Raw genomic sequence first — 25,146 nt, forward strand, 5'->3', positions numbered from 1 at the left:
CTAAGGTAGCATCGCACAGGGCTCTGGCGAATCATCACCATGCATGGCTGCTAAGGCCGCCGCCCCCATCTGATGGTCACCTCCACACAGGTGGGAAGGAGTCTCACAGGCTCCGGGCAGGCTCTAGGCCACATGTGTTGCTTAAGTTAACTGTAGTTTCCTGGAGGGGAGCTGCTGTTTGTAGTTTCATTTAGAGAAAACTGGGGCTTAGAGAGAAAGTGAAACGTGCCAAGCTCATCAGAAGAGGATGTCGCAAGACCAAGTATGTCAGTAACGTCAGAACCCGAATTCCCCTTGCCCCCTGGGTGCTTGTCTGCTGCACTGCTGCTTTGTTTTGCTGGTTCACCCCCCACAGACTATTAGATGCTGCATTCTCGGGTTCTTCCTTTCTACTTGTCTCCTGGTTAAGTCACCTTCTTCAGAAATGTGAAGATTCAATTCAATGAGTCAGGTCCATCTTCATAGAGCAATTTCATAATGTTCCCATCAGTTAATTGCAGCCCCAGAAAACAGTAGACTATACCATCCCTCCCTGTTCCCTTTTCTTGATTAATTTCTCTGGTTAGTACTACCTCCTTTTTTATTTGCCTTTTCTGTCCTCTGCTCCCCCCCAGTCACCCCACCTGCAGCACCCCCAGAACCACCCCTCAAGTATGCCTCAGAGGACTGCCACTCGCCACGTCCCTCACACCATCCTAGTTCCTGTGGGCAGTGGACAAACGATGGTGCCTCTAGCTAGAATAGGGGCATCCAGGGAGAATGTAGCTTTAGGGGGTAAATCCAGGATTCTCTCCAGTGACATCCTATAAGACACCCAAGTAGAGCTGTTGAGTAGCAGTTATAATTCTGTCTCTGAGTAGAGGCTCCATTCAGGGCTGGTATCCCCAGCATCTAAGGTCAGGGTATTTCAAGTCATGGGAGGATAGGAAGCCATCAGAAGCAACGAGAAATGAGGACTAAGCCCAGGACACACCTCCAGTTAGAGGGTGTGAAGAGGAGAAAGAGCTGAAGAATGGAGGCTGACAAGGGGACCAATGAAACAGGACACAAATAGGAGAGCGTGGCATCCTACAGGCCACTTACTGGCGTGATGCAGGGGGTGGGAGGGTGCCCTCACTGACCTGATGCCATGGTGGGGGGTGTCCCCTGGAAGAGCACCGAGAAACCATGTGGCCAGATGGAGACTTGTAAGTGATGCTCATAAGAGTGTGTTGCTGGAATGCTGGGGACAAACACCGGCGGGGTTGGGTCATGGGAAAACAGGGACCAGGAGAAGGGATTGTGGATGATTCCTCGGTGGTAATTTTCTATGAAAAGGAGCAGAGATGTGGGTCTGTACTTGACTTGGCAGGTCAAGGAAGGTTTTTTTAATGTTTATTTTAAGATTAGAGATGCTGTAGCTTGCTTGTTTGCCGAAGGGGATGATCTAGAAGACAGAGAAATGTTAATGACGAGGGAAAGAGGAAGGCCATGTCAGGGAGTCAGGGAACAGCCAAGTCTTGGCCTGAGCAGTGAAAGGGGCCTGGGTAGGAAGCCCATGAGGGATAGGATTGGAGGAGCAGGAACAGATGCTGGTGGGTGGCACAGCCAGAGGGTGGAGGACACAGTCATCCTTACGAGAATCTGGGAAGCAGGGAGGGTGTGAGTCACTCTCCTCATTTCACAGATGATCAAGCCAGGATTCAGCCAAGCTTCAGGCCTCACAGGTACTCAGTGGCAGAGTTAAGACTCTCAGTCTTACGACTCCAAGTCTTGGGCTATTGAGAGGACACCAAGGTTTCCACACTGCCTCCACTTTTCATGAGGCTGGAATTCGTTAAGACTTGACTGTTGGACTTGGAGGCTGAAGCCTGGGTTTCTAGTTCTCGCTCTGTCACCGGGCTCTGGGTGTTGTTCAGCTCCTCAAAGCCTCAGAGGCCTTGTTCTAAGATGGAAACATTAATGACTGCCAGCCAGGTGTGTGGTAGAAATCCAGTGAAATCGTATGCCTGCAAGTGCTTTGTAAATGGAAAAGTGCTCTGTAAGAATGTAGGGTGCTGATTCACATGGTTGTAGCTCGAGCTAAATAGATTCAGAAACTTGCTAGGCAGAGCTATTTTGAAACGTGCAGCAGGGACCAGAATCCAAGCTTTCCTTGCTTATGTAATACGACAGAGTAACTAATGCTAAACATCAGAGGATTTGGTGTTAAAGTATCTCTGGGCTTGTAGTAATAGTGAGAATCTGCCACTTCAAGAATGTGCGAAATTACTTAGAGGATGCAGTTTGTCAACAGACAGGGGCAGGTGAGGAGAGGAGGACGTGGGAGCAGGGCTCTGAATGACTGCCCAGGACTCAAGTTTGTCTTCTTCCCCAAGATCTTCAGTCTCATGACCGGAACATGGAGCCCTCTCTCGTGCATGATCACATACAGAGAATGTAAATCAGTATGCTGACCTGCATCTTATTCTTCAAAAGTTCTTCTTGGGGAGGGGACTTTGCTCAGAATTTAAATAGTGAGAATAAACCACCACATGGGAGTTACTTCAATCTACTGTGCATTCATTTGAGAGATTTTTTTTAAAAATCGCTTTGTATGTCTGTATTTTTAATTTGCTGGTATATATCACATTGTATTATCACTGAATGAACAAATGATTATTAATGGCTTTGTGTGCTTGTTTATGGAGTTGTAAGAGATGGAGTTTAGGAAGCTCTTGTTTGTTGTCCTTCTTGCTTTTCATAAATATTACTTGACTCTAAAGTGCAGCTAAATGTTGCAAACTTAATGACAATTTTCTATGTATAATTGATTTACGATCCTAACGCTTTTTTAGTTTGATGTGAGGAATTCTAAAATAAGCTTGCCAAATCTGTATCTTGAATTTCTTTTTGAGTGCTGTGTCTGGTGGATATTTCCATAACAATGGGCCTTTGTGGACTTTTTGTTAATAATAATGCTCGTTATTTAATAATATAACTTTAGGACAAATGTCATTGTGTCTAATAAGGAAAACAAGATGTCAGCAAGTATGCTAGGAGACATGAGAACATGGATCATATTCATCAGTCTGGACAGGCCAGCACTTTTCAGGCTCTCTTTATGAATCTTCATTATTTTGCATTTGTTCTGGAAATTTCTCACTGAAATGTTCTGACTTCAACATGTAAAGGGAGTTTCGCTTTTTATTTTAGGGTAGTGATTCCACCGAAGCAACTGCCAAACCAAAGAGAAGTTTTTATGCTGCAAGGGATTTGTACAAGTACCGACACCAGTACCCAGTAAGAGCATGGAATGGTTTTTTCTCAAATGTAAAATATTTTCTTGCTGCTTTTTAAATTTTATGGTGCCAGCGATAATGTGCCTCTTCTACATTTCCATATGCTGGAGATTGATTCATTTTTTTTTTTCTTTAGCAGAACTTCAAAGATATCCGATATCAAAATGACTTGAGCAATCTTCGTTTTTATAAGAACAAAATTCCATTCAAGCCAGATGGTAAGTAACCTATTACCTTGGTTAATTGCAAACTTTAAATAATGACATACTTGTGTTTATACTTTGCTTATTCTGTGACTAGCTAGTATATTCTTAATGCATTTGTTCATTGACTGTCCTAACTTTGCTGTGCAATCTGGTGTGTCCCTAAGTCTTAGACCCCAGATTTGTGGGTGTCCACTTGGTAAACTCTGAAGAAGGAGCTATGGGTTAGTGACATCGTCCTACCACTTGTTTACCGTGGCTGTTGTCTGGAGGGTATTGGGACCATTTCTGTGAGAAGAAGAGAGAGGAAAGGTATAGAACCACAGAATCTCAGATTATGTCAGAGGACATCAGAGGAGACAGATTCAGCATCCTCATCTGAAAGGGAGGTCACTGGGATGTAAGGCTTCAGTGACTCGACTTGTGGTCACTCTGTTGATCCCAGAGTTGGGTCCAGGCTCCAGATCCATTTTCCACTGTGCCATCCCTAAAAAGCATTCAGAATGTGATTGAAAAGTGCCGTTTGTGTTTATAATGATCTTTCCTGTGAGATTTCAGATTTGGGGGCAGGAAGCTATGGCAGTGGCAGATCGGTATTCTGATGTACTGGAAGGGACTTATAGGTCCGTGAGACTTTCATCCTCCCAGGGGATTTCCCACACCTGTAGTGAGGACGTGGCTGCTCTGGTGATGTGACCACAGCACTGTGTATCATGGAGGCATCATGCTGTGGGCGTAGTGGGCTCCTGCCATCCGGGTCAAACCAGGAAGTTGGCTTCTCTTTTCTCCCCTCTTTTGGGGGAGGGACCAGAAGGCCTGGCTCCTGCTCTTTGCTCAGGGGAAATGGAGCCAAGTCCATAGCTGTGTGATCAGGGAGGCAAGACGTCCACCTGGCAGGACTTGGCACTCTCTGGAGAACTTGCTGAAGGCAAGAGATCTAGAGGCCAGCTGGAGTCTGGGAGGAGGGAGTTCCAGCACTGAGTGCTGATACCCACTGGCGGGGAGTCAAGATTCAAGAACAGGCTGAAACGGCCAGGCCCATTCATCTTGACCTTTCTGCTGTCCCGCAAGTCTGCTCTGATTTGGAGGGAGTCCTCTGGATAAAGATGTACTCTTTGTTGTATTTGCTAGTGGTAGAAATGCACTGCTTGATTTTCCAGTGGAAAATATTGATTAAATTATTAGTTTTGTTAGAATTTGGTATAAGAAAACCTTTGGAGGAAATGCAGTGGTAGATGGCTAAACTTACTCTACTTTGAATTTCATAAAATTTACCTAAAGAAATTCCTCCAAATATTAAAACTATTGCACACCATTGCAGTATTTAACTACACACACACACACACACACACACACACACACACACACACACACACACACACATTTGCCAGTATGTGTAATCTTGCAATGGTATACTTTACTTATCAGGAAGGAGGAGGGATATTTGGAAGGGAAAATGAATAAAAAAATATGGAAGTATATAGTTTCAGCATTTAACCTGGAATCATCTGACAGTATGATTCAGAAAAGCTTTTTGCCAGACCTCTGAGTGGGCTTCCCTCCACCAAGTGGATCTCTGGAGGAGACAGGATGAGATGAGCTATGTTTAGAGGAAGACTATGTCGCTGTGTTTTTCACATCTGGTTCACTAAATGGCCTCATAGTTAGCTGTAAGGACCTCGACAGTCTTGAGTCAGGAGGATTTTGTTTTAGGGAGTTCTTATAGGGGAACAGCAGGGCTTACTTTTTGGAACCGGAAAGGCCTCTGTTCTGTTCCAAGATTTACTTTTTTTTAACTAGTATTACTTTGAACAAGTCACAGAGTGTTTCATTATTAAAATGGATATCATAACACTGGGAGATTTCTGTGAAGAGGAAGGGGGATGGTACATGTGTTGTCTGACATGAGCCCGCATGGAGTAGGTACTCAACCACTTTTTCTTTTCTTTTTCTTCCCCCCATTCCTTTCCCTTCTTTGCTTCTCTCCTTCTCATCTCTTTTCCTCCCTTTCTGTTTTCCTTCTTTTCCCTAGAATATGCTTCATTTTGATCCAATCTAGTATTTAAATAACTACATGATGCTCTAGGGCAGGGAGTGGCACAGTTTTTCTGTAGAGGGAAAACAGTAACTTTTTTAGGCTTTGTAGAACAGTGGGTCTAGACTGCGAGCACTCAGCCCTGCAGCTGTGGCACAAATACAGCCATAGAAAGACATCAGTGGCTGTGTTCTAATAAAGCTTTATTTACAAAGCAGCTGGTAGCCAATAGTTTGCCCACCTTGGCTTTAGAGTGCATTGCCCAGTAAAGCTTTCTGTGACTTAAGCTGCCATTATTTTTTTAAATTACACTTATTACATAACTGAGTATATGGCCTAGGGTATTCATATTTTAAAAGCGTTGTTTTTGTGTGCTGTTATTAAATCTTAAAAAGTTTTAATGTAGAACTCAGGTGATTCAGATCTTAAAATGCCTTCACAATGTTTTCAATGTCTAGGTTCATGTCCTAAATCTTTCCTCTTTAGGTGTTTACATTGAAGAAGTTCTGAATAAATGGAAAGGAGATTATGAAAAACTGGAGCACAACCACACTTACATTCAATGGTCAGTGACGTATTATCTGTCTTGAGCCATGTCCTGTTTAATCATGTGTGTTTTCCAGACAACATTAATAGAGATATTTTATTTTATTTTATTTTTAATAGGCTTTTCCCCCTGAGAGAGCAAGGCCTGAACTTTTATGCTAAGGAACTAACTACATATGAGATTGAGGTAATGCAAGCTCGTTTCATCTTATACGAGGTGGTCAGATGACATTACTGTCTTCCTGTCCCCTGTTGTTCTGGCAGCTGTGGAATCAACTCAGCTGACTCTCTTCCATTTTTTATATTAGGAATTCAAAAAAACAAAAGAAGCCATTAGAAGATTCCTCCTGGCTTATAAAATGATGCTAGAATTCTTTGGAATAAAACTGACCGATAAAACTGGAAATGTTGCCCGTGCTGTTAACTGGCAGGAGCGATTTCAGCACCTGAATGAGTAAGTAAAGCCCCTGTGCCAAGTCGGAAGCCCCACAGTGTGTTCCCTTGGAGAAGTTCCCCATGGGACACAGGAACCTATGCAAATGGGCCCAGGAGCTGGGATTCCAAAGCTAGTCTAAAATGCGATTTATTCCTGGTTCTATATTCCAAAACAAAAGAAAACAACAACAGAAAGGATGGAAATTCCAGATAGAAACACAGCCACTCGGCTTCAGAACTCTTTCTTCCTGAAACCTCTCCCCGCACCAGATGTGGCCTCTCTCTGTCATGTGACACTATGCTTTCTGGAAATTATGGTTGTTACCTGAATACAGTTTTGTGTGTCTCCTCTAGTGGGCTGTAAGCTTCTGGGCCACAGTCTGTCCCTAACATTCTCAGGCATGGTGTTCTCTTAAGCTAAATTCATGAATTAAGCCTATGATGTATAAAAATCATTTTATAAGAATGAGATGTGCCCATACTTTTTACTAAAACAGAAAATTATAATTATCTTCACTATTTAGGTAAAAAACAAAAGCCTATTTTAAAAAAATTATAGGGTGGCTTATGAATGCTGGACTATGAAACCAATAGTTTTAAAGCACTTCTTAGCACATTATAATTAGCTAAACCGGGCAAGGACCAAGTGAAAAAATAAATTAAAACTAACCTCAGCAATTTCTTTTTGGCCAAAACAATGTGAGTTTTGCACATCAGTTGACTAAGTAGTTTGTGTCTTTTTAGAACTTTAATCTTGCCTTGGTAAAATGAGGATAAACGTTAATGTTAAACCTTCCTTTTACTTTATTAATTATAATCTAAGGGATTAAAATGGTAGCCTTTAAATACTAAATCCCCAAATTTACTAACACTGAAGAAATGGGCACATAGTTTTTGTTCCTGACTAGAAGACCGTGAACTCACAAATCAAGTTAAATGTGATTTGGTTAGGGTGTTTGAAACGTATATGTATGCCTGGGATTTAGCAGCATCGGTAGCTGTCTTGGAATGGAATTTCTAGACCGTGTCATGCTGTCAGAAAGGCTGCGTGCAAGTAGCCAGTTGACATGAAGGATGGCCAAAGTCAAAGTCAGCCTCTGGAGAGGACCCAGCAGTGCCTCACCCCCCAGGTGCTCACGACTGTCACTTCAGAAGCTCTTTTTCTCCAACTTATTTTTGGTTAGAATAGCAGTTTTGCTGAGTAACTTTCTTGTTGAATGAATCAGTGATGACCACAACATAGTCCTCAGCTTAAATCCTCCTTGGGTTTTCTCACCAGATCCTCTGGTTCACAGGTGGCAACTGCCCTCTTTGAAGGCTTTAGTTAAATGATCCCCTGGCATGAGACAGGGCGGGGAGCCTGAACTGAGTTGTTTCTCACTTTCTGCCCCCTCAGCTCCTGTTCTTTCTTCTGCCTGTGGTCTCTCACTCAATTTCCTGTGTATTCCTAGCGCTTTTCTGGGTGTGAATTAACTGCCTTAGAATCTGCCAGAGAACACGTTTCCCTGTGGCTTACTTGCCAAAAATTTTATTCTCTAGATTTGAACAAACGAGAGGGATTTCTATGAGAACGTCTAGTCTGGTTGCTTCTTCAATCAGCTTCTTTTTTGATTTATTCTTGAATGTCAGAACTTATTTGTGTTTTAATGTGTGTAGCATCTTGTGTTTTGTGGAGTAGGCAAGGGACTGAAAATATTTTTAGTAGCTGAGCAGAGAAAAAATATTGAATCAAAGTGGAATGAAGTAATGTTGAGTGAACAAGTGACCACGACTAAAAGAGGCAAAATATTTTCTAACACGAGAGTACAAAATATGGGCCAGCCACTAATATGATTTTCCAATTTTATTTGTAATCACTTTGGACAACTGAGCTGTATTTTAGACCCTGGAATGCCTCTTAATGTTTATTTCCTGTATCCTGGCTCTCACCTTTGGTGTGTTCTGTCTTCCCCTACCTCAACTCCCCTACCTCATCTTCTCGACAATTTCACTCGATTCCTACCTCTCAACCCCAAAACAGGCAGCTCCTCGTGCGTTCCAAGGCTCCCCTGCTCCATGTAATCTTTCAGCGTGACAATTCCAAATCATACCCAGACACCAATTGCTTTATTCTATAATTTTGTTATAGACTCTTCATCATCATTTTCTTTCTTTCTCTTTCTCTCTCTTTTTCCCTATCTCTCTTTCTTTCTTTCAACTAACTTCCATCCTTTCCGCTCCCCTCCTCCCTCCCTCCCTTCCTTCCTTCTCTGTTTTTTTGTTTTGTTTTGAGTCAGAGGTCTCACTCTGTTGCCCCAGCTGGAGTGCAGTGGCGTGATCCTGGCTTACAGCAGCCTCAACCTCCTGGGCTTAGGCAATCCTTCCTCCTTAGCCTGTCAAATAGCTGGGACTATAGGTGCATGCCACCACTCCTGGCTTAAGTTTTCAACTTTTTTGTAGAGATAAGGTTTTGCTGCGTTGCCCAGGCTGATCTCAAGCTCCTATGCTCAAGCAATCCTCCTGCCTTGGCCTCCCAAAGCGCTGGGATCACAGGCATGAGCCACTGTGCGCAGCCCCTCATCATCATTTTTTTCAGTCCATGTTTTTATTCTTTTATCCTGTTATGTAAATATTTTTCAATGGAGAATGTGTAGAGGGAGATACATGTGTACAGAAATTTTTAACTTGACCACTCATCTTGGATTGATTATATGAAATTGAGCTGGTTGTAAATATAGTAAATTTGGTTTTGTCATTTTTTAAACATTCTTTTTTTAAAACATTCTTCCCCCCCTTTCCATCCATCTTTTTCTCATAGGCATATGAAGCAGATGTTGCCTGAGTTGTGTCACTAATTTTTAGAGTCTACAGACTCCATATGAATGTGACAGATAAGTTGGTCCTGCCATTAGTAACACATTGTCTGAAGTTTACCCAAATTTGTATTGTCTCAAAAGACTGCTACTTCTTAACTATTAAAAATAGAGATGTGTAAGATGGAGCTATCTGTGCTATGCTTTACCAGTTGGGCTTCAAAGAGTGGGATGCCAAGATCACCCTTTTTGGGAAGGCATCCGGAAGGGCAGAGGTGATAAAAACTGCTGGCTTGTCTTTCCTGTGTTTGGTTAGCCTGAATCATTAGAGTTTTTATGTAGTCCAAACAAACTTTCTCCTTGAATTATAAGACCATGGACCCATCCCCTCCCATCCCTTAAATAAATTGGCAACATTTTCTCAACCCTTCCCAAATGCTTCTTCTTCAATAAAAGCTCAAGCATTTCTGGAAACCAGGACAGGTACGTACAGTGCTTGCAGAATGTTTTGTATCTGAGTATAAACAGGTTTTTAGAGGTTTGAAATAAGTGAGGGTTACAGTTGTGTGACAACATTGAGTAAACACATACCTGGGCAGTTGCTGCCACAGGATTTATACATGTAGCTCAAGATTCTTTCAGGATTTGGCCAGGCATGTGTGAGGCTGGGGGGTGGCCTATGAATTGTGACAAAACAGACTTAGCAAGCAGTTCGCAGGTGATGGCCTTAGTCTCAGGGTAGTGAGGAAAGACACCGGTAGGATCTCAGGGGAAATGCATCTTTGGAGTCAAGGCCATCAAAAATAAGATTTAGAATGATGTGAGGAAAGGGGGAGGAGCTAATGACCAGGGATGGAGATAATTCAATTATTAAGTTGGGATAGGAAAAAATGGCGGTCCTTAATGCCAGCTCTTTAAATGACCATACTAATGATAGTTTTCAGTAGTATCCATACTCCTTCGGCTTTCAGTAGTATCTATACTTATACATCCACTCATTCGCTTCTTATAGCAGTCCAGCGGGTTGTGAGCTATTTTCCCCATTTCACAAGTGAGGATAGAGATGTGGATGGACATCGTGATGTCGTGCAGTTGCTAAGTGACAGCCACAGGGTGCGCTCAGAGCTGACTTTGAAACCTGTGCTCAACAGCTAGACCATGCTGCTAGATCCACTCATTCTGCATCTTCTGTGAGGATGGTTCTAGTGGAGTGCAGTGGCTCTCACTGCTGCCCCTGTGAGTGGGCTGAGGAGTAGGCTTTGCTGACCCACTGGCTCTATCAATTGTACCATTTAGCTGTGAGCTAATGTGTTTGTTCCGCGGTGGTTACCTAGACCAACCGCACCACATTGGTGTGACAATGAATGTCCTGTGAGATCATTTGTCCTCAGTGTCTTTAATCACCAAAAGTGGTGAACATGTTCAGTCTAAAGCAACAGGGGAGGGTGATTGTCTGCCTGCATGTTTCACATTGTTAAGGTTCAGTCTCCTTCGTGGGGTCTACCTGACTCTAAAGTGCCTCACAAGGCATCTGGCTGCACGTCGAGTTCCCTGGCCATGTTTCAGCTCCTCCCACTCCTCTGGCTTTCCTTCCCCACTCACTTTGTCCATCCTCTCTTACAGGTCCCAGCACAACTATTTGAGGATCACCCGCATTCTGAAAAGTCTTGGCGAACTCGGGTATGAAAGCTTCAAATCTCCTCTTGTGAAGTTCATCCTCCACGAGGCTTTGGTGGAAAACACCCTTCCCAACATCAAGCAAAGTGCCCTGGAGTACTTCGTGTACACGATCCGGGACCGGAGGGAGAGGAGGAAGCTCCTGCGCTTTGCTCAGAAGCACTACACACCATCCGAAGACTTCATCTGGGGGCCGCCCCGGAGGGGGCAGGAGCAGGGGGGCCGAGCCCCGAAGACAGGTGCTCCCCTCGCCTCCAGCCACAGTGGCCAAGCCTCTGTGCCCAGGAAGGCCAAGGACTCCAAGACGCCCCCTTCGGCTGCCCATCCAAATAGCAAGGCAACTGAAGAGAGAAAGGGGCCACTGAAAGACCCTGTGGAGGAGACAGCCAGGCCCAGCCTGGAATCCAGCCCTGAGGTGGCCCAGCCTGGGGACACAGAGGAGGACGGTGCTGACGGTGCGAATTCTCAGCCAGAGGAAGCAGCTGCCAACCCCACAGAGAAGGAGGACAGCATGTCTCCTGAAAGAAGCCCAGAAGGCCAAAATCATAACCAGGACAGTGAAAGTCCTGGAAACACAAGCTGCCAAGATGTTACCCGAGGGCAGTGAACGACCAGGAAACCTGCAGCCTGGCCTAGGCGAATGGGGGAGGGGGGGAGAAATTGCTGTGCACCATCTCTGGGAGGACAGAGATGAGGCCACTTCCAACTCCAATCGTCTGTTTGTGGGTTCCATTGTGAGCATTTTGTTGTTGTTTTTTCTTTTGGATGACAATGAATTGAATATTTAAGGAGAAGTTTGAAGACAAGACCTAATAAATGAATGTATTCTGTAATGCTTTTAGGATGTGAGTTTTCAAATTCTGCATATAACAACTGCTTTCAAGTTATTTTCAGGGTATCTGGAAATGATCATGTGGTATTTGACATTTAAACATGTTCTTTCAAGGGAGTCCAGTCTACATGACCAGAAGCAAGAGAACTGTTTCTCTGGATTGCCGCATCTTTACCCAATCTGATTTGTGAATTAATTTTTTAAGTGGAAAGAGTTTGGTCTTTTCAAATGTGTTCAGAAAATAATTTGGATTCTTTGACTACACCCCTCAGAGTGTCTATTTTTAGGCTCTGAGAAGTGATGTGCAGGCCTGTAGGGCTCTGCCCTATGGGCTCAGGGTCCATCCTGCAGCCTCTTCCTCTGTCCCTCCCTTCCACACCCACCCACGAGCACCTCCTTGTCAGTGGCACGTGTGTGTTCAGTGCAGTCGGCCTTGTCCTCTGTGTCCATGGGTTCTGCATCTGTGGATGCGACCAATTGCAGATTGAAAATATTGAGGAAGAAAAATGGGTGGTTACATCTGTACTGAATGTGTGCAGACTTTATTTTTTTTGTCATCATTCCCTAAACAATACAGAATAACAACTATTTACATTGCATTTGGTATTGTAAGTGATCTAGAGGTGATTTAAAGTATACGGGAGAATGAGCATAGGTTATATGCAAATACTGCATCATTTAAAATCATGAGCATCTCTGGATTTTGGTATCCACAAATGTCCTGGAACCCATCCACCGTGGGTGATCCTCTATATTTAAATCTAAATGGAAAGGAGGATTTTTAACTCTATGACTTCAAAAATTTGCTTTGTTTAAATTCTTAAGACTGTTTTCAGTATGAAGTGTTTAAAAACAATTTTTGATTGAAAAGTTCATAAATTTAGTGGTTAATTCTGAATGCAAATGACTGAAGAATTAAAAAATAAGAAAGGAATTTATTCATAGTTTTAAAGGGCATGCCTCTTGTACTGTGAGGCAGTAGTCCCTTAAGCCATAAATGTGTCAGTGTTATGTGGATTATGGCATTAGTAATTTTGCTTAGTCCACAATATATCTTTTTAAAAATATATTTTATGCATCTCTAAGTTATTGAACTTTCAAATTGAAAACAAATTTGAAATTCCATATACTTAGTTCTAGTAAGCACTTAATATGTTACATAACACTGGTTAAGAACACATAATTTCATTTTCTATAATATTATGGCTAATTATTTTTACAAAATGGGGAAACAGTCAGAAACACTGTGATGAGAACTTCAAAGCATACATTCAAAGTATATTTAAAACAATGAACAGAAGAAACATTTCTACTTAATTTCATTTAGAGAGAAAGTGACTTTTCTGTCTCTCTTAGGCTTTTAAGAAAAGTTCTATTCATTTTAACTCCCCAGAGAATTCTCAGTTTGCCCCACTTCATATCACATATCATCTTCTGTTGCCTTTATTGATCCACATTTTCAGTAGTGCATTTCTAGAAAATAACCACACCTTTAATACACCTTCAGAAATATGATTTTGTTGCTTTGAAGTTTACATGAAACATCCCAGTTGCTTTACTCTAATTCTTCATATGACTCTCAGTAGTGCTCATGTTGTGTGTCATATTCCAATAAGTATTGTATGAAAGATTTTCTCATTTTCAGTTCCTATAGCGTATCAGTTTTTGCTTTCTACTCCTTTGTGAAGTGAGCATTAGGACTTGAGAAGACAATCTGCTCTTGCGTTTCAGTGTCTAATTTACATATACGAAATCTTTGGGCCCTTTGGGGGTGGTGTTCGCAGTAGTGCCAACCTCATAGAGCCCAGCACACAGTGCATGGAGTTAGAGCATGATAGGAGATCGTCAGATTAGGCTGGATTGCAGGAATATAAGAAATTTAATTCAAAATATCTTACTAATTTTGCATACATAATAAAGAGTTCAGACTATTTTTTAAATGCATAATATTAAAAATTTGTGACCAGATATTAAAATACTAATAAACAGTTTCCAGCTACCAAAATAAATGAATATAATCTGAATTACATAGAATCTATGGTCTATTTGAGCCCTTAGAAATAAAAAAACAAAAATTTCATTTAGCAATTTAAGTTCTAGTATATTATCCTTAAGAGAGTTTTTAAAAAAAATTAGATTGTGACATTTAAAAATATTTACTCTCAAGGGGAAAACTGCCTGCCCTCCATCTTAAATAATGGCCTTTTCCCACAGTGATGTTTTTTTAAAATGCATATTCATATATAACAGTGTTTCCTACATTTAATCTGTAAATAACTTATGAGAGAACCATTCAGTGGAGAATAAGTAAAAGGATGTTTTTCCCTTTGCAGGTGAAAATTGAGTGTCTACCAGTTTAGGCAACATAGTAAAACCTCATCTCTACAAAGTATCAAAAAATTTGCCAGTCGTGGTGGTACCTGCCTGTAGTCCTAGCTACTTGAGAGGCTGAGGCAGGAGGATCGCTTGAACCCAGGATTTTAAGACTGTGGCAAGCTGTGATTGTGCCACTGCACTCTAGCTTGGGCAATAAAGTGAGACCTCGACTCAAAAAAAAAAAAAAATTGAGTGTCTAGAACTTTTTTTCTATTAAGAATACTTTGTACGTTTAATAATTTTTTAAAATAAGATCTATAGATATGTATTTATGTGTGTCCTACATATGAAACGATTCCCTGGGTTTGACTCCAATGTTTTATATTTTTAAAAACTACCATATGCTTGCAGAAATTTATTGAGACGCTGTTATAAAAAATGCAGTGAAGCATGACCAAATAACCAGAAGCACTGAATCTTTACAAATATAGAGTCTTTATAGTTGTTGTATGGAGTGCAAGCATACTAAATATTGGCTATTGATAAAATATGAATTTGCATTTCATGGCAAATAGATGTTATATTGCTTGATTAGTCTAGTATATTTCTTATATTTTGTGCTTTCATATATCAAAGGAGATAATATATGTGAAAATATTTTGAAATACTGTAAAGTGATATATAATTATAAGATATATTTCTGTACAGTAGAACAAAGTTTTTAACATTAAGAATATTGTACATTATCCACTTTCATGCTTAAGCTCATAAGAAATTCAAAAGAATCATGATAGAAGTGAAAATATGTTTGCCTTCTCTGAATCAAATCTAGTTGTCAGTTCAAAAATTATGTTTTATAGCTTTATTTTGAATTTAGGTTTTAAGACTACATTTTTCCAGCTTCAAGGAGAAAATAAAACCTACAACTCAGGAGTTATTAGGGAAGTTCTAAGATTTTTTTCTAAGTATTAAAAATATAAACATACAAAAATGCCATAATGTCTGTCATAGTCAGTTTCATATTTTATCATATAAAATAACCCACCCTGCTTCCAGTTTTTATACTTTAATCTGAGAGAAAGTATAATCTAGTGAAGAAGGAAAAACAGTATAGTGTTACATCTGAGTTAGTCTTGAAAAATCATTTTAGCAAATAAACATCGACATCGAGTGGTCAAAACTTGGTTAAACTAATGGGGAGAGACAATTTAGCTAATTGTTTTAATATTAAATTGTCAAGTTTATAGTAGAGTTATGACTGAGTTTTTATCTACTGAATAATTGACCCAGCATTTTAAAAACTCTAATTAAGTTTCTTCTAAAAGCTTTGTTTTCTAACCTAAAAAAAAGAAAGACATTCTTGACCTATGGGTCTTCAATGTCTATTTTGGGGTGACTGGTGATCCCTTGGTGTAGGAATGTTTTTGGAGATTTTTGTTTTGTTTCCCACTTAGAAGATTCCCCTTCTCTTTTGGGGAACATGCACTAAATACAAGGAGAGTTGGATTCAGACATGCTAGAATCATTTCAAATGTAGGTGCTGTTGTTGGGACAGTAGCCCAGGTCAGTGCAGGATGTAGTGAGTTAGGTGGGAGCATCACTGACTTTCTTCCATGTTGAATTCCGTTCTGTTTATTTCAGGAGCAGATGTGTGTGGGTGGTCTCTAGGGTGACAGTGAGTACCGCCCTGCTTCTGTCGAGCTCTAGTTATCCCACCACCCAGCAGAGTGTTCAGGGACAGACTGTTCTTCTAGAAATCCCTTACTATTGAAATTAATAGTAATATAGTTATACATATGAATGCCGGGAGGTGTCCAGATGTGCCTTAATGAATGTAAGTGGTTTTCATTCAGAAGTTTACATTTTTACTCCATCAGAGAATTTTGTCCTAAGGAACTTTCCAAACCACGAATGTCAGTTCTTTTAATGAAATTTACTTTGGTGCTTTATCATTTTGGAGAAATTTCCATTTGGGACAATAACATCAGTTCATAATGATATGTACTCACCAAAATATTCAACAATGTGTTATATATGACAAAAAAGGGTTTAGAGTGAGAAAGATGAACTATGTTGTTTGTTACATTTATTTATGCTTTTTCTTAGTTTAGCTACATGACTAATTTTCATGTTAAACATTCCTTAGCTACTACAAGGAATATTTGTCTGTGTTTTACTTTTTTGTTCTTAGATGCAGATGAATGTAAAAAATGGAATTAGATAAAGTACTGAAAGTTTAATTCCAGTAGATGGTTGGAGGAATCTGAAATTAACTTGAAAATCTTTAATGCCATAGTCTTATTGGAAACATTGAAAAAGCACTACTCTTGCTTTTTTTCCCTAGACTAGAGAGAGTGTTCTGTCATCTCCTTTTTTCCTATTCTGTTCTGAAGTTTATTGCTTCAGTTATTTGTGGGAAATAACTTCCTAATGTATTTGTTTTCTTGAATTAAAGTTTTCATGTGGAGAATACAACTAAGTGTTTTGTGTTATGGTCCAAACTCTGGCTGGGAGTTAAGTTTAGAGAGGGAAAGGCGATTAGGACCAGCATGGGCATTGTGGGTGCTGCCATCACCACCGGTGTGACAGTCCCTCAGAACCTCTTCTGCATGACCAGAGTGTTGAGCCCTTAAACACTGATTTTGGGGAGGATGGGCCACCGTGGACTTCATGCAGTTTTTGTGGGTATCGGTTCTCACAGAATGTCTGCTATAATTTATTTGTCATCATGTTGTAGTTGTTTAGAAAGTTGTGAGCAATTGGGCACCTATAAACTATTGTTATATCTTTATAGCTATCTTGTGAAACGTATTGAAATACCAATTTCTCCCCTTACCCCCAGTTCTTTAATTAAAAAAAAATGTTTTGGAGTTGTTAGCTCATAGCTATAAATAAAAAACTCTTTTTATAAAATGAGTCAGAGATAAGGCAGCAGTGCTCACTTGTTATGCTAAAAGATATTTTTTCTTAAAATATTTTTTTTCTAAATCAAAATATCTTATGGAAAAGTATTTAACCTAGAAGGTATTTGCCATATTTTAATTTTTTTTTAACAACAAAGGAGTTTGTGTAACAGTTTACCTTAACTAGAGAGATAAGGTATATACTAAGTTTTGTCCTAAGAAACACTGAAGTTCTGTATTCATTGGTCAAGTGAACATGTTTTCAGTGTCAACAGATTTAGTTTCATGTGAAGAAAATGAAAACACAAATGAAACAAGGGACTAGAATCAATAATAAGAAAGTCAGGCATAGAAATAAGGACATAATCAATAAGTTTGTGCAAGTGCCAAAATCCCCAGGGACAGGGGAGGAAGGATCTAGAACAACATGGGGGGTGGAGTGGTGCTTTAAGGATTGACTGCCATATGTGCTGAGGAGATTACAACTGAGAGAAACACATGACAGCAAAATGTTAGGTCCTTGACAAGCATTCCCCCTTCCTACCAAAAAGACTTTGACTTGTTTTCTGAGCAAGATATCTGCCCTTCCTTAGAGTCAACTGAGAAGAGACATGGGTCTGGTCTATTTCTACTTGAAAATGATTGTGCCCTTTGTATTTCAAGTATTTCAGAAAAATAGGTCTGATTGCTACAAGACGTGTGTTTCCCTCACCACGTAAGCTCTGGTCCTCAGTGGCCGCCGGGCCTTCTCCACACTGGGCTCAGCTGCCTGGTGAACCGTGGATCCTGTGTACTTGTCAACACTGGGTTCCTGTGTGTTGGTGGAAGCCATAGCCAGTTTCTGGGCCTGTATGTACCACACAATTCTTATAATTCTGTAAGTGTATGGCAGTGTTATGCCAAAAGTGTATAAACAGCACCAGTTTCTGTTGCTTACAGATGTATTTTAAAATATTGTTTCTAAGATAACAGAGTTAGAGTTCTTTTAGAGTAATTATTTTTCAATAACTCTTGCCAAATATACATCCTGTAAAACTTATAAAAGCCACTTTATCTGAGGTCAGATTTTTAGCATTGTGCTAGAGTACATGATGATGATTTTGCACGATTAAAATATTTTTAATGAGCTAGAAAAAAGTGACTTGCTGTTTTCCTATGGGTAAACATATATTTTATATGATTAACATATGAGATACATTAGTTCCTTTTACCCTCAAAATAAATATTTCATTGTGAAGAGTGAAGTCCTACTTATATATGAAGTTATTTTTATTGTGAGATTTTTTACAGGGCAGACCACAGATGTAAACACTTGGATGTTTACTGTTCTCTCTTTTTTACTTTTCTATATTGCAAAGTTTTAAATGTGTTTTTCATACAGATGAATGAATATGAATAACGAATAGATTTTTTCCCATTTAAGCGGCTAATGTTTTTAATAAGTCAACTTTTTTTTTTGAGCTGGAGTCTCACTCCGTCACCCAGACTGGAGTGCAGTGGCCACTCCCGACCTCCGTAGCCTCCACCTGCTGGGCTCCGGCGATCCTTCTCTGCCTTCCAAGTAGCCGGAATTACAGGCAGGCGCTACCACGCCCAGCTGATATTTTGATTTATTGTAGAGATGAGGTCCCGCTGCCCAGGCGGGTCTCGAACCCGTGAGCTCAGGCAATCCATTCACCTCAGCCTCCCAAAGGCGCGGTAAGTCAACTTTTAATTTAAAAAATGCAATTGGTGGCCAGGTGCAATGGCTCATGCCTGTAATCTCAGCACTTTGGAAGTTTGAGGCAGGAGGATGGCTTGAGCCCAGTCTGGGCAACATAGTGAAACCTTGTTGCTGCAAAAATTAAACAAAACAAAACAAAATAAAACTAGCCAGCTATGGTGGCACACGCCTGTGGTCCTAGCTACTCAGGAGGCTGCAGCGAAAGGATCACCTAAGCCCAGTAGGTTGAGGCTGTGGTGAGCCGTGATAGCACCACTGCACTCCAACCTGGGCAACTGGGAGTGAGTCCTCAGACTCAAAAAAAAAAAAAAAAAAAAAGGAAAGAAAAGAAAAGAAAGCAGAAAGAAAAGTGCAATTGTGAGATGAAAGTGAGGAGGTCACGCTAAGAACCATAGGACCCTGTGACAAAATGAGAAACAGTGTGACATCTGAACCTGGTAGTAGTCTCCATACACAGGAAGAAAGGATGACAGAAACAAGCAAGAGTTCTGGTAAAAGCACGAAGTGCATTGTGTGTAATCGAGAAACTGACAGAGAGAAATGGCCTTGGTGACTGAGCGTGATTTTAGCTCAGGCTTTGGATGAATTTTCTAGTGGAGAGAGGAGCACATATGCCATCACTGTCACAGGAAAAGATGGACACATCCTGGTAATAGAAAGTAGAAAGGTTGTCTCCTCCCCCACAGATTTGAGGTCTGAAGGCAATGGAACATCTTAAGAAAACAGAGATTCTAGGGATAATGAGAAATGCAGAAGCAAGTCTGAGAGTTCTAGAGGAATGAAGGTCTTAATTTGGGAGAGGTTAAAACTCTGGAGATAAGAGTTAGATTATTTCCTTACTTAAACCTCCGTTGTATGCTTGTAGGCATGCTAGGACTCAAGGCTGAGGGAGGCCAACTTTGGGGGGCTCTTGTCAGGCACTTTGGCTCCTCTGGGATGATTTCAGGCTTTGGTGATAGAGACTGAGTTGTCAGACTAATACAGGGACACATGAGGATTACCATGTCTTGAGGTCATCGCCATGAATGTGTAGGATTAATTGGAAGAACATTTAAAAATAGGGTACCAAGGGACAGATTAGAGGATGGCATAGATTTGACTTAAATACTCAGGAAAATTGGGCTTATTAATTTCGTCACGATAGTTAGCATTTTTCTGTTTATTGCCCATTCAACCTGACCAAAGAATATACAAATATTTTCTTCTCAAATGGCATATTTTGTTGTGATGGAAGTAACTGGCTTTATCTGCTCTCAGACTTGGCTGAGAGGGAGAGGCGAGAGTAAGAAGGAATCCAGAAAGAGACGTGGACCAGGTGAGCCACCAGTGAGGGGGACCATTAGCCTTGGAGCAGGAGACATGATTCTACTGTTGTGAGGCAGGAAGTTCAAGAGAATGCCTTGAAGGGGGGAAGTAAGGACAGAGGGATGTTTTGTTTAGTGGGTAGACTGCAGGCTTTGAGTCAGATGGCCTGGTACAAATGGCAATGCTATTAGTTACACTTAGCTGTGTAGTACTGAGCAAGCTATGTGAAGTCACAGGGTGTCTGGTCTCTCTCCTGGGTAAGAATACCTACACTGTGAGTTTCTTGGAAGGATTCGATAGAGTATAATGAAGTGCCAGGAATGCATTCCAGACACCCGTCAATAGTAGCTGCTGGTGTTCTAGAAAAGAATGAGACAGTGCTTAGTCCCGACAGGAACTGTGCGGCGTTTGGCTCAGTGGAAATCAATCTACTCTAATCTATGCTAACCAGGTTTATAGATCCAAACAAACCTTCTAAGTCTTACTTGTAAGTTTAATGTAGTTTTTACTAAAAAAAAAAAAAAAAATGCTGCCGGGTATGAATTGATGATTTCATATTAGATTCATTGATATTGACACGACAGAAAACTTCCCTCTCTGTGAATGTAATGAATGCACGAAACAACCCTTTATTACTTCTTCAGCATGGTTTGAATTGGTTCCTTCTCTGCCAAAAAAGCTGGAGTGTGGGGCTGAGGTGGAGCCCGGCAGAGTCAGGCTGACCTCAGTGACCTGAGTGCACTGTCAACTTGATTCCTACGGAAAGCAGGACATCTGAATTTCTAACCCTCCAAGTAGATATTTACTTTATATTTACTTAAAGTTCACACTATTTAACAAATATATATGTAATTAATTTCATGAATGTGGCAGCTCAACTGCTGTTGTTTTCTGGCTGTCAAAACTAGGAGTTTGAATCATCTTGTGCAAAAGAAATATTCATCTTTCAAAATCCTAAATTGCAGGTATCTTCATACTGTTTAGGTGGGGTCCCTGGAGGTCCTGGGTCACTGTCTCATTCAACCTTCTCTCCCATGAGAATACCACACACATACAAAACACAGGACCTGAAATAAATTTCCGTTGACTTGAATAGAAGAACATTTTTGTTTTTTTGGAAAAGTAAAAATTTAGCATTCACTTCAGCTGAATCCTCCTCTTTTGTCTGTCTCAAGTCCAGAAGTGGGAAGGGGAATGATGGATGCCGGCAACTGGCAGCTGGGGTGGACAGGTGGACTCTGACTTGACAGTGCATGAGCTGGGGTAGACAGGTGGCGGGACTCTACTCCCTAAAGGCTGCTGAGGCCAGAGCTTATGGTGGAGCCCACCCCAGGGATCTCTGCTCAGGGGTTTCCTGCATGTCACCTCAACTCAGGGAACACCCTGCCAGAGAGCCTGGGTTCGAGAACATCAGCCAGACATGCCCTGTGCTGCCATCTCTCCAAGACCAGAGACCTCTGCACGAGGAGACCTGCCCACCACCTTGCACGGGCATGGGCTAGCCTGCAGTTGTGAGCACTGAGGCCAGTTTAGACATTTCTGCTTGGGGATGTGTCCCCGGGGCTCTGAAGATGCCCTCTGAGCACAAGTGCCTCTTCCAGTGAGCCTTGGCATATGGGGTCCTTCACACCTCCTCTCTGGATAAACTGGCTTCGCTGACATGCTTCCTGACACTGCTCAGTTTGTGACAGCATGGTCGGATCCAGGTGCACCAGGAATTCTTCCTGACATTTCATGCATCAACCAGTCTAGTTTGAGAATCAATTCTGTTGCTGCTACTCTTCTGATTTTTGTTCACCCCCACCATCACCACCTCTGGTGTCTATAGACTGACACCCTAGTTCCTTCCTCTGCCACTGGGAAGAGCACAGCTTAACAAACGCCCAGATCCCATAACAGATTCTCAGTAAACAGTTGCTGAATAAAAAAACATGCCCAGCAGTAGCATCTTGAAACAAATATGCATCTACTTGTAAATATACCACTTGTATAAGCAGATGAATAAGTTCATGGGTTGCTGTTTACAACCCAGATTTGCATGAAGATGTCTCGCTCAGGACAAATTGCCTTCAGAATGAATGACGTGTATGACTGTACAGAGGTTTATACTGTAACACTTTGTAAGTGTTTAGTGTTTTGCAAACCCAGATCACAGTTCCTTCCTGGTTTCTTGAGTCACTTAGCAACAAGTGTCATTAATTGGTTTTAAGCTGATTTAACAGCAGCTTCAAATTTGAGGTTAAAAAGAGGGCAGGAGAGTTCATGGCCCCACTTATCCTGCTTGGCTTGAAATTTTAAATAAAATGAAGTGATGTTTAAGTCTTGTTTGGTGGGTGAGCAAAGTCCCTGTTTCAGTGTCTGGCTGAGGGTGAGGTTTGTAGAGGTCAAGCTGGGCGGGATCTTTGGGAGGAGGCCAGGAGATCATTTGTCAGAATACAGGCAGTTCCTTGGCAGTTCACCACAGAGCGAACTCCTTCCCCTTTTTCCACCAGTTAGACAGAAATTCCGACTGACGGCAGAGGCTAAACTCTAAGGTCTCACTTCCCCCTTGGTGTTCACTGTTCAGACAGCATTGCTTAACTCATCTGAGCCTTTTTTTTTCTTCCAGAGTGTTAATAGCTAAGCTGACACTCAGCTTTCACTTGTTTTAAGGTTTCCTAAGTGGGAGCTCTGGGGAAGTCTCAGCAGATGGAGGGAAGGGACTCCGACCCCTCTAGCCTTCATGAGCTTTTCTGTTTTACAGGCTTGGAAAACACTTGTGCTCACCCTGGCTCTGTGAAAGGTGCTTCCTCACTTTGTCCTGCTTTTTAGCCTTTGGTAATGAGCTCAAGTTACAGGACTGTGGTGAGGTCACAGGTTCACCCACACCAAACCCAGTCAGAGAGGAACCCACAGGCTGACCTATATGCTGCACCCAGCCACGTGGCCAATCATTTCCTAGGTGCCCATGGGACTTCCTCTCGCTATCTGCTCCTCTCTCTCCTGGTTTAAACATCCAGACTTCAAAATGTGGGTCAGTGTCAGCATCATGGCCTCTTTAGAATGACTTTCTTTTAGTAAATTACTAGTCATTCAGATCTCATACCCCTACTCTTTTCTTGCCCAGGATGGTTACTGGGAGCATCAAGGAGGTGTCATTGCATATCTGTGGCAACAGAGAACAGGTGACAAGATCCCTGCAGTGTTCATGGGGCTCTCTGTTCCTGATGTGGTATGGCTGCTCCCTGGACTGGTCACTGCCACGTCCAACTGGTCTCACTTGGCTCTGGATTTAATGATGAAGGTGCCGGTGTGCAGTCATTGGTCTTTAGGCTTGAAGCTCTCGCTCATGGTGACTGCATCAGCCAGGCTCCAAGCTTCTGCAGAGTCCTGGGCAGTGCAGAGATACCAGCATAGTGGGGAGAGACTCAGCTCTGGGATTTGAATCTTGTCTTCGTGTTTCAACCAGATGACTTTTGGAAACGTGACTGTCACTGAGGAACTCCAGTGTCTTTGTCAAGTGAGAACAAAAATACTCACCTTGCAGAGGCCCAAAGGTTGTCTTGCAATGTTTATTTCTGCTATATTAGTGGATAATATAGCTATTGTTATTGTCAGTCTTTCTTGAATATTTGGAGTTTCTGAGAGTTCTCTTAAAGCCCAAAATCAAAAAGAGAAGAGGTAGAAGGGAGGAAAGAAAAATCACAGAGCCAGGTCTCTGTATCATATTTTAGATTTCTCTTAGACTTTGCTTAGAGTTTATTTCCTGATCAGATAACATTTAATCCATCTTTATCTAATTTGATTGGTATAAGAAAACATTGAGACCACAAATAAAAGAAACATTATATCAATTAGCATATTATGATTAGTATATAATAGAATTATTCCAGGAATCTTGGGGAATCTGCTTTTCAAACTAAAGAACATCTATAAAATACCCATCAGGGGATTTGGTGAGAGAAATATCATGATGTTTAATGGTTCAGAAAGTGAGTTTCCTCTTTATCATCAATATTTTTGTGTGGAAGGCAAAAAGATCAGTTAGGTATATAGATTTCCCAAAAGTGTTTTCAAGAGAATTTTGTCCACCTAGGAAAAACTTTGCTGATAACATATTTTTCTCTATTTTTAATTTTTAGGTGTCCCACAAGCACTCTGTAATGGCACAAATGTTAGTGCCGATTCGAACTTACATATGGGAGTTATGCAAAAAGAAATGCTCAACCCTAGGAAAACATTTCCACAGCGCCCATTACTGTGATGAAATAGATCATTTTTAAGTGGTAACTAGATGTAGATTTGTAGGCTGGGTGATCTATAAAAGAGCTGCTTTCAGCATTAAAGACCCAAATTTTTTTAGTGCAGATCTGCATGGCTAATACCAGGGAGGAAGAGTTCTTCCTTGTGCAGCTCCCACCCCCAGAAGTGTATGTATTGGCATGCCCACAAGGTGGCATTCAATGAGGTTTTGTCTAGAAATATTTTTTCTAGTATGGAAGGAAACTGTCTTCTAAATGGAAACTCTTTCAACTGGGAAGTGCCCCTCCCCCATTGCAACTGTTCCTTCACTACAACCAATTTGAAGAAATAGTTTTTCTGGGAATTAAACTAATAAAACTGACAAATAATGCTGAGGTTACTTTCTACAATTTTTAATACAGGATGTCTGAAATACACAGGGATACATTTGATAAAATATGCGCAAGATCTGTACATTGAAAACGACATAAACTTGTTAAGGGTAACTTAAAAAGACAAATAAAGAGAAGAGATACCATATCCTTGAACTAGAAAACTCAAATTGCTAAGATATCAATTCTCCTTAAATTGATCTTTAGCTTCAATGCAAGCCCAATCAAAGCCCTAGAGGATGTCTTTGTAGAAATTGCAAGGTGATGCTAATAGATAAGTGGACATGTAAAGGACCTACAAATATCAAAATAATTCTTAAAAAGAAAAACATATTCGGAGAACTTCTACTTGATTGCAAGCCTCACTTCACAGCTCATAATAAAGACAGTGCGGTCTTGGTGTGAGAACACCCACATAGGTCAGTGGGATGGAGAAGAGTTCAGGAGCAGACCAACACTTAGAGTGTCAGTTGATTTTTGTCCAAGGTGCCCAGGCAATTCTGTAA

At 41.2% G+C, this 25,146-nt stretch overlaps 1 protein-coding gene across 2 annotated transcripts; it reads left to right on the top strand.

Moving 5' to 3' along the window:
- The first annotated feature begins 1,916 nt into the window (after positions 1-1,916).
- OGFRL1 (opioid growth factor receptor like 1) lies at positions 1,917-12,370 on the top strand. Of its 2 annotated transcripts, none has more exons than XM_021712951.1 (7): positions 1,917-1,956; positions 3,175-3,261; positions 3,397-3,478; positions 5,985-6,063; positions 6,165-6,231; positions 6,353-6,498; positions 10,895-12,370. In XM_021712951.1, the coding sequence occupies exons 1-7, from the start codon at positions 1,930-1,932 to the stop codon at positions 11,553-11,555; spliced, it is 1,149 nt and encodes a 382-aa protein (XP_021568626.1). In that variant the 5' UTR covers positions 1,917-1,929; the 3' UTR covers positions 11,556-12,370. The 2 variants fall into 2 exon arrangements, with proteins under 2 accessions (XP_021568626.1, XP_021568627.1); XM_021712952.1 differs by having other exon boundaries at positions 3,400-3,478.
- The last annotated feature ends 12,776 nt before the right edge of the window (positions 12,371-25,146 follow it).

Source organism: Carlito syrichta, unplaced genomic scaffold (genome assembly GCF_000164805.1).
Source record: "Carlito syrichta isolate Samal-C Ts95f unplaced genomic scaffold, Tarsius_syrichta-2.0.1 Scaffold303780, whole genome shotgun sequence".
Classification (NCBI taxonomy): Eukaryota; Metazoa; Chordata; class Mammalia; order Primates; family Tarsiidae; genus Carlito; species Carlito syrichta.

What these genes read in the sequence shown, in the direction of transcription:
- OGFRL1 (XM_021712951.1), top strand. Translation starts at nt 1,930, where the DNA reads ATGGAAACATTAATGACTGCCAGCCAG. An exon ending in CATTAATGACTGCCAGCCAG is followed by an intron (nt 1,957 to 3,174) that starts GTGTGTGGTAGA and finishes TTTTTATTTTAG; the next exon opens with GGTAGTGATTCCACCGAAGC. An exon ending in CGATTTCAGCACCTGAATGA is followed by an intron (nt 6,499 to 10,894) that starts GTAAGTAAAGCC and finishes CCTCTCTTACAG; the next exon opens with GTCCCAGCACAACTATTTGA.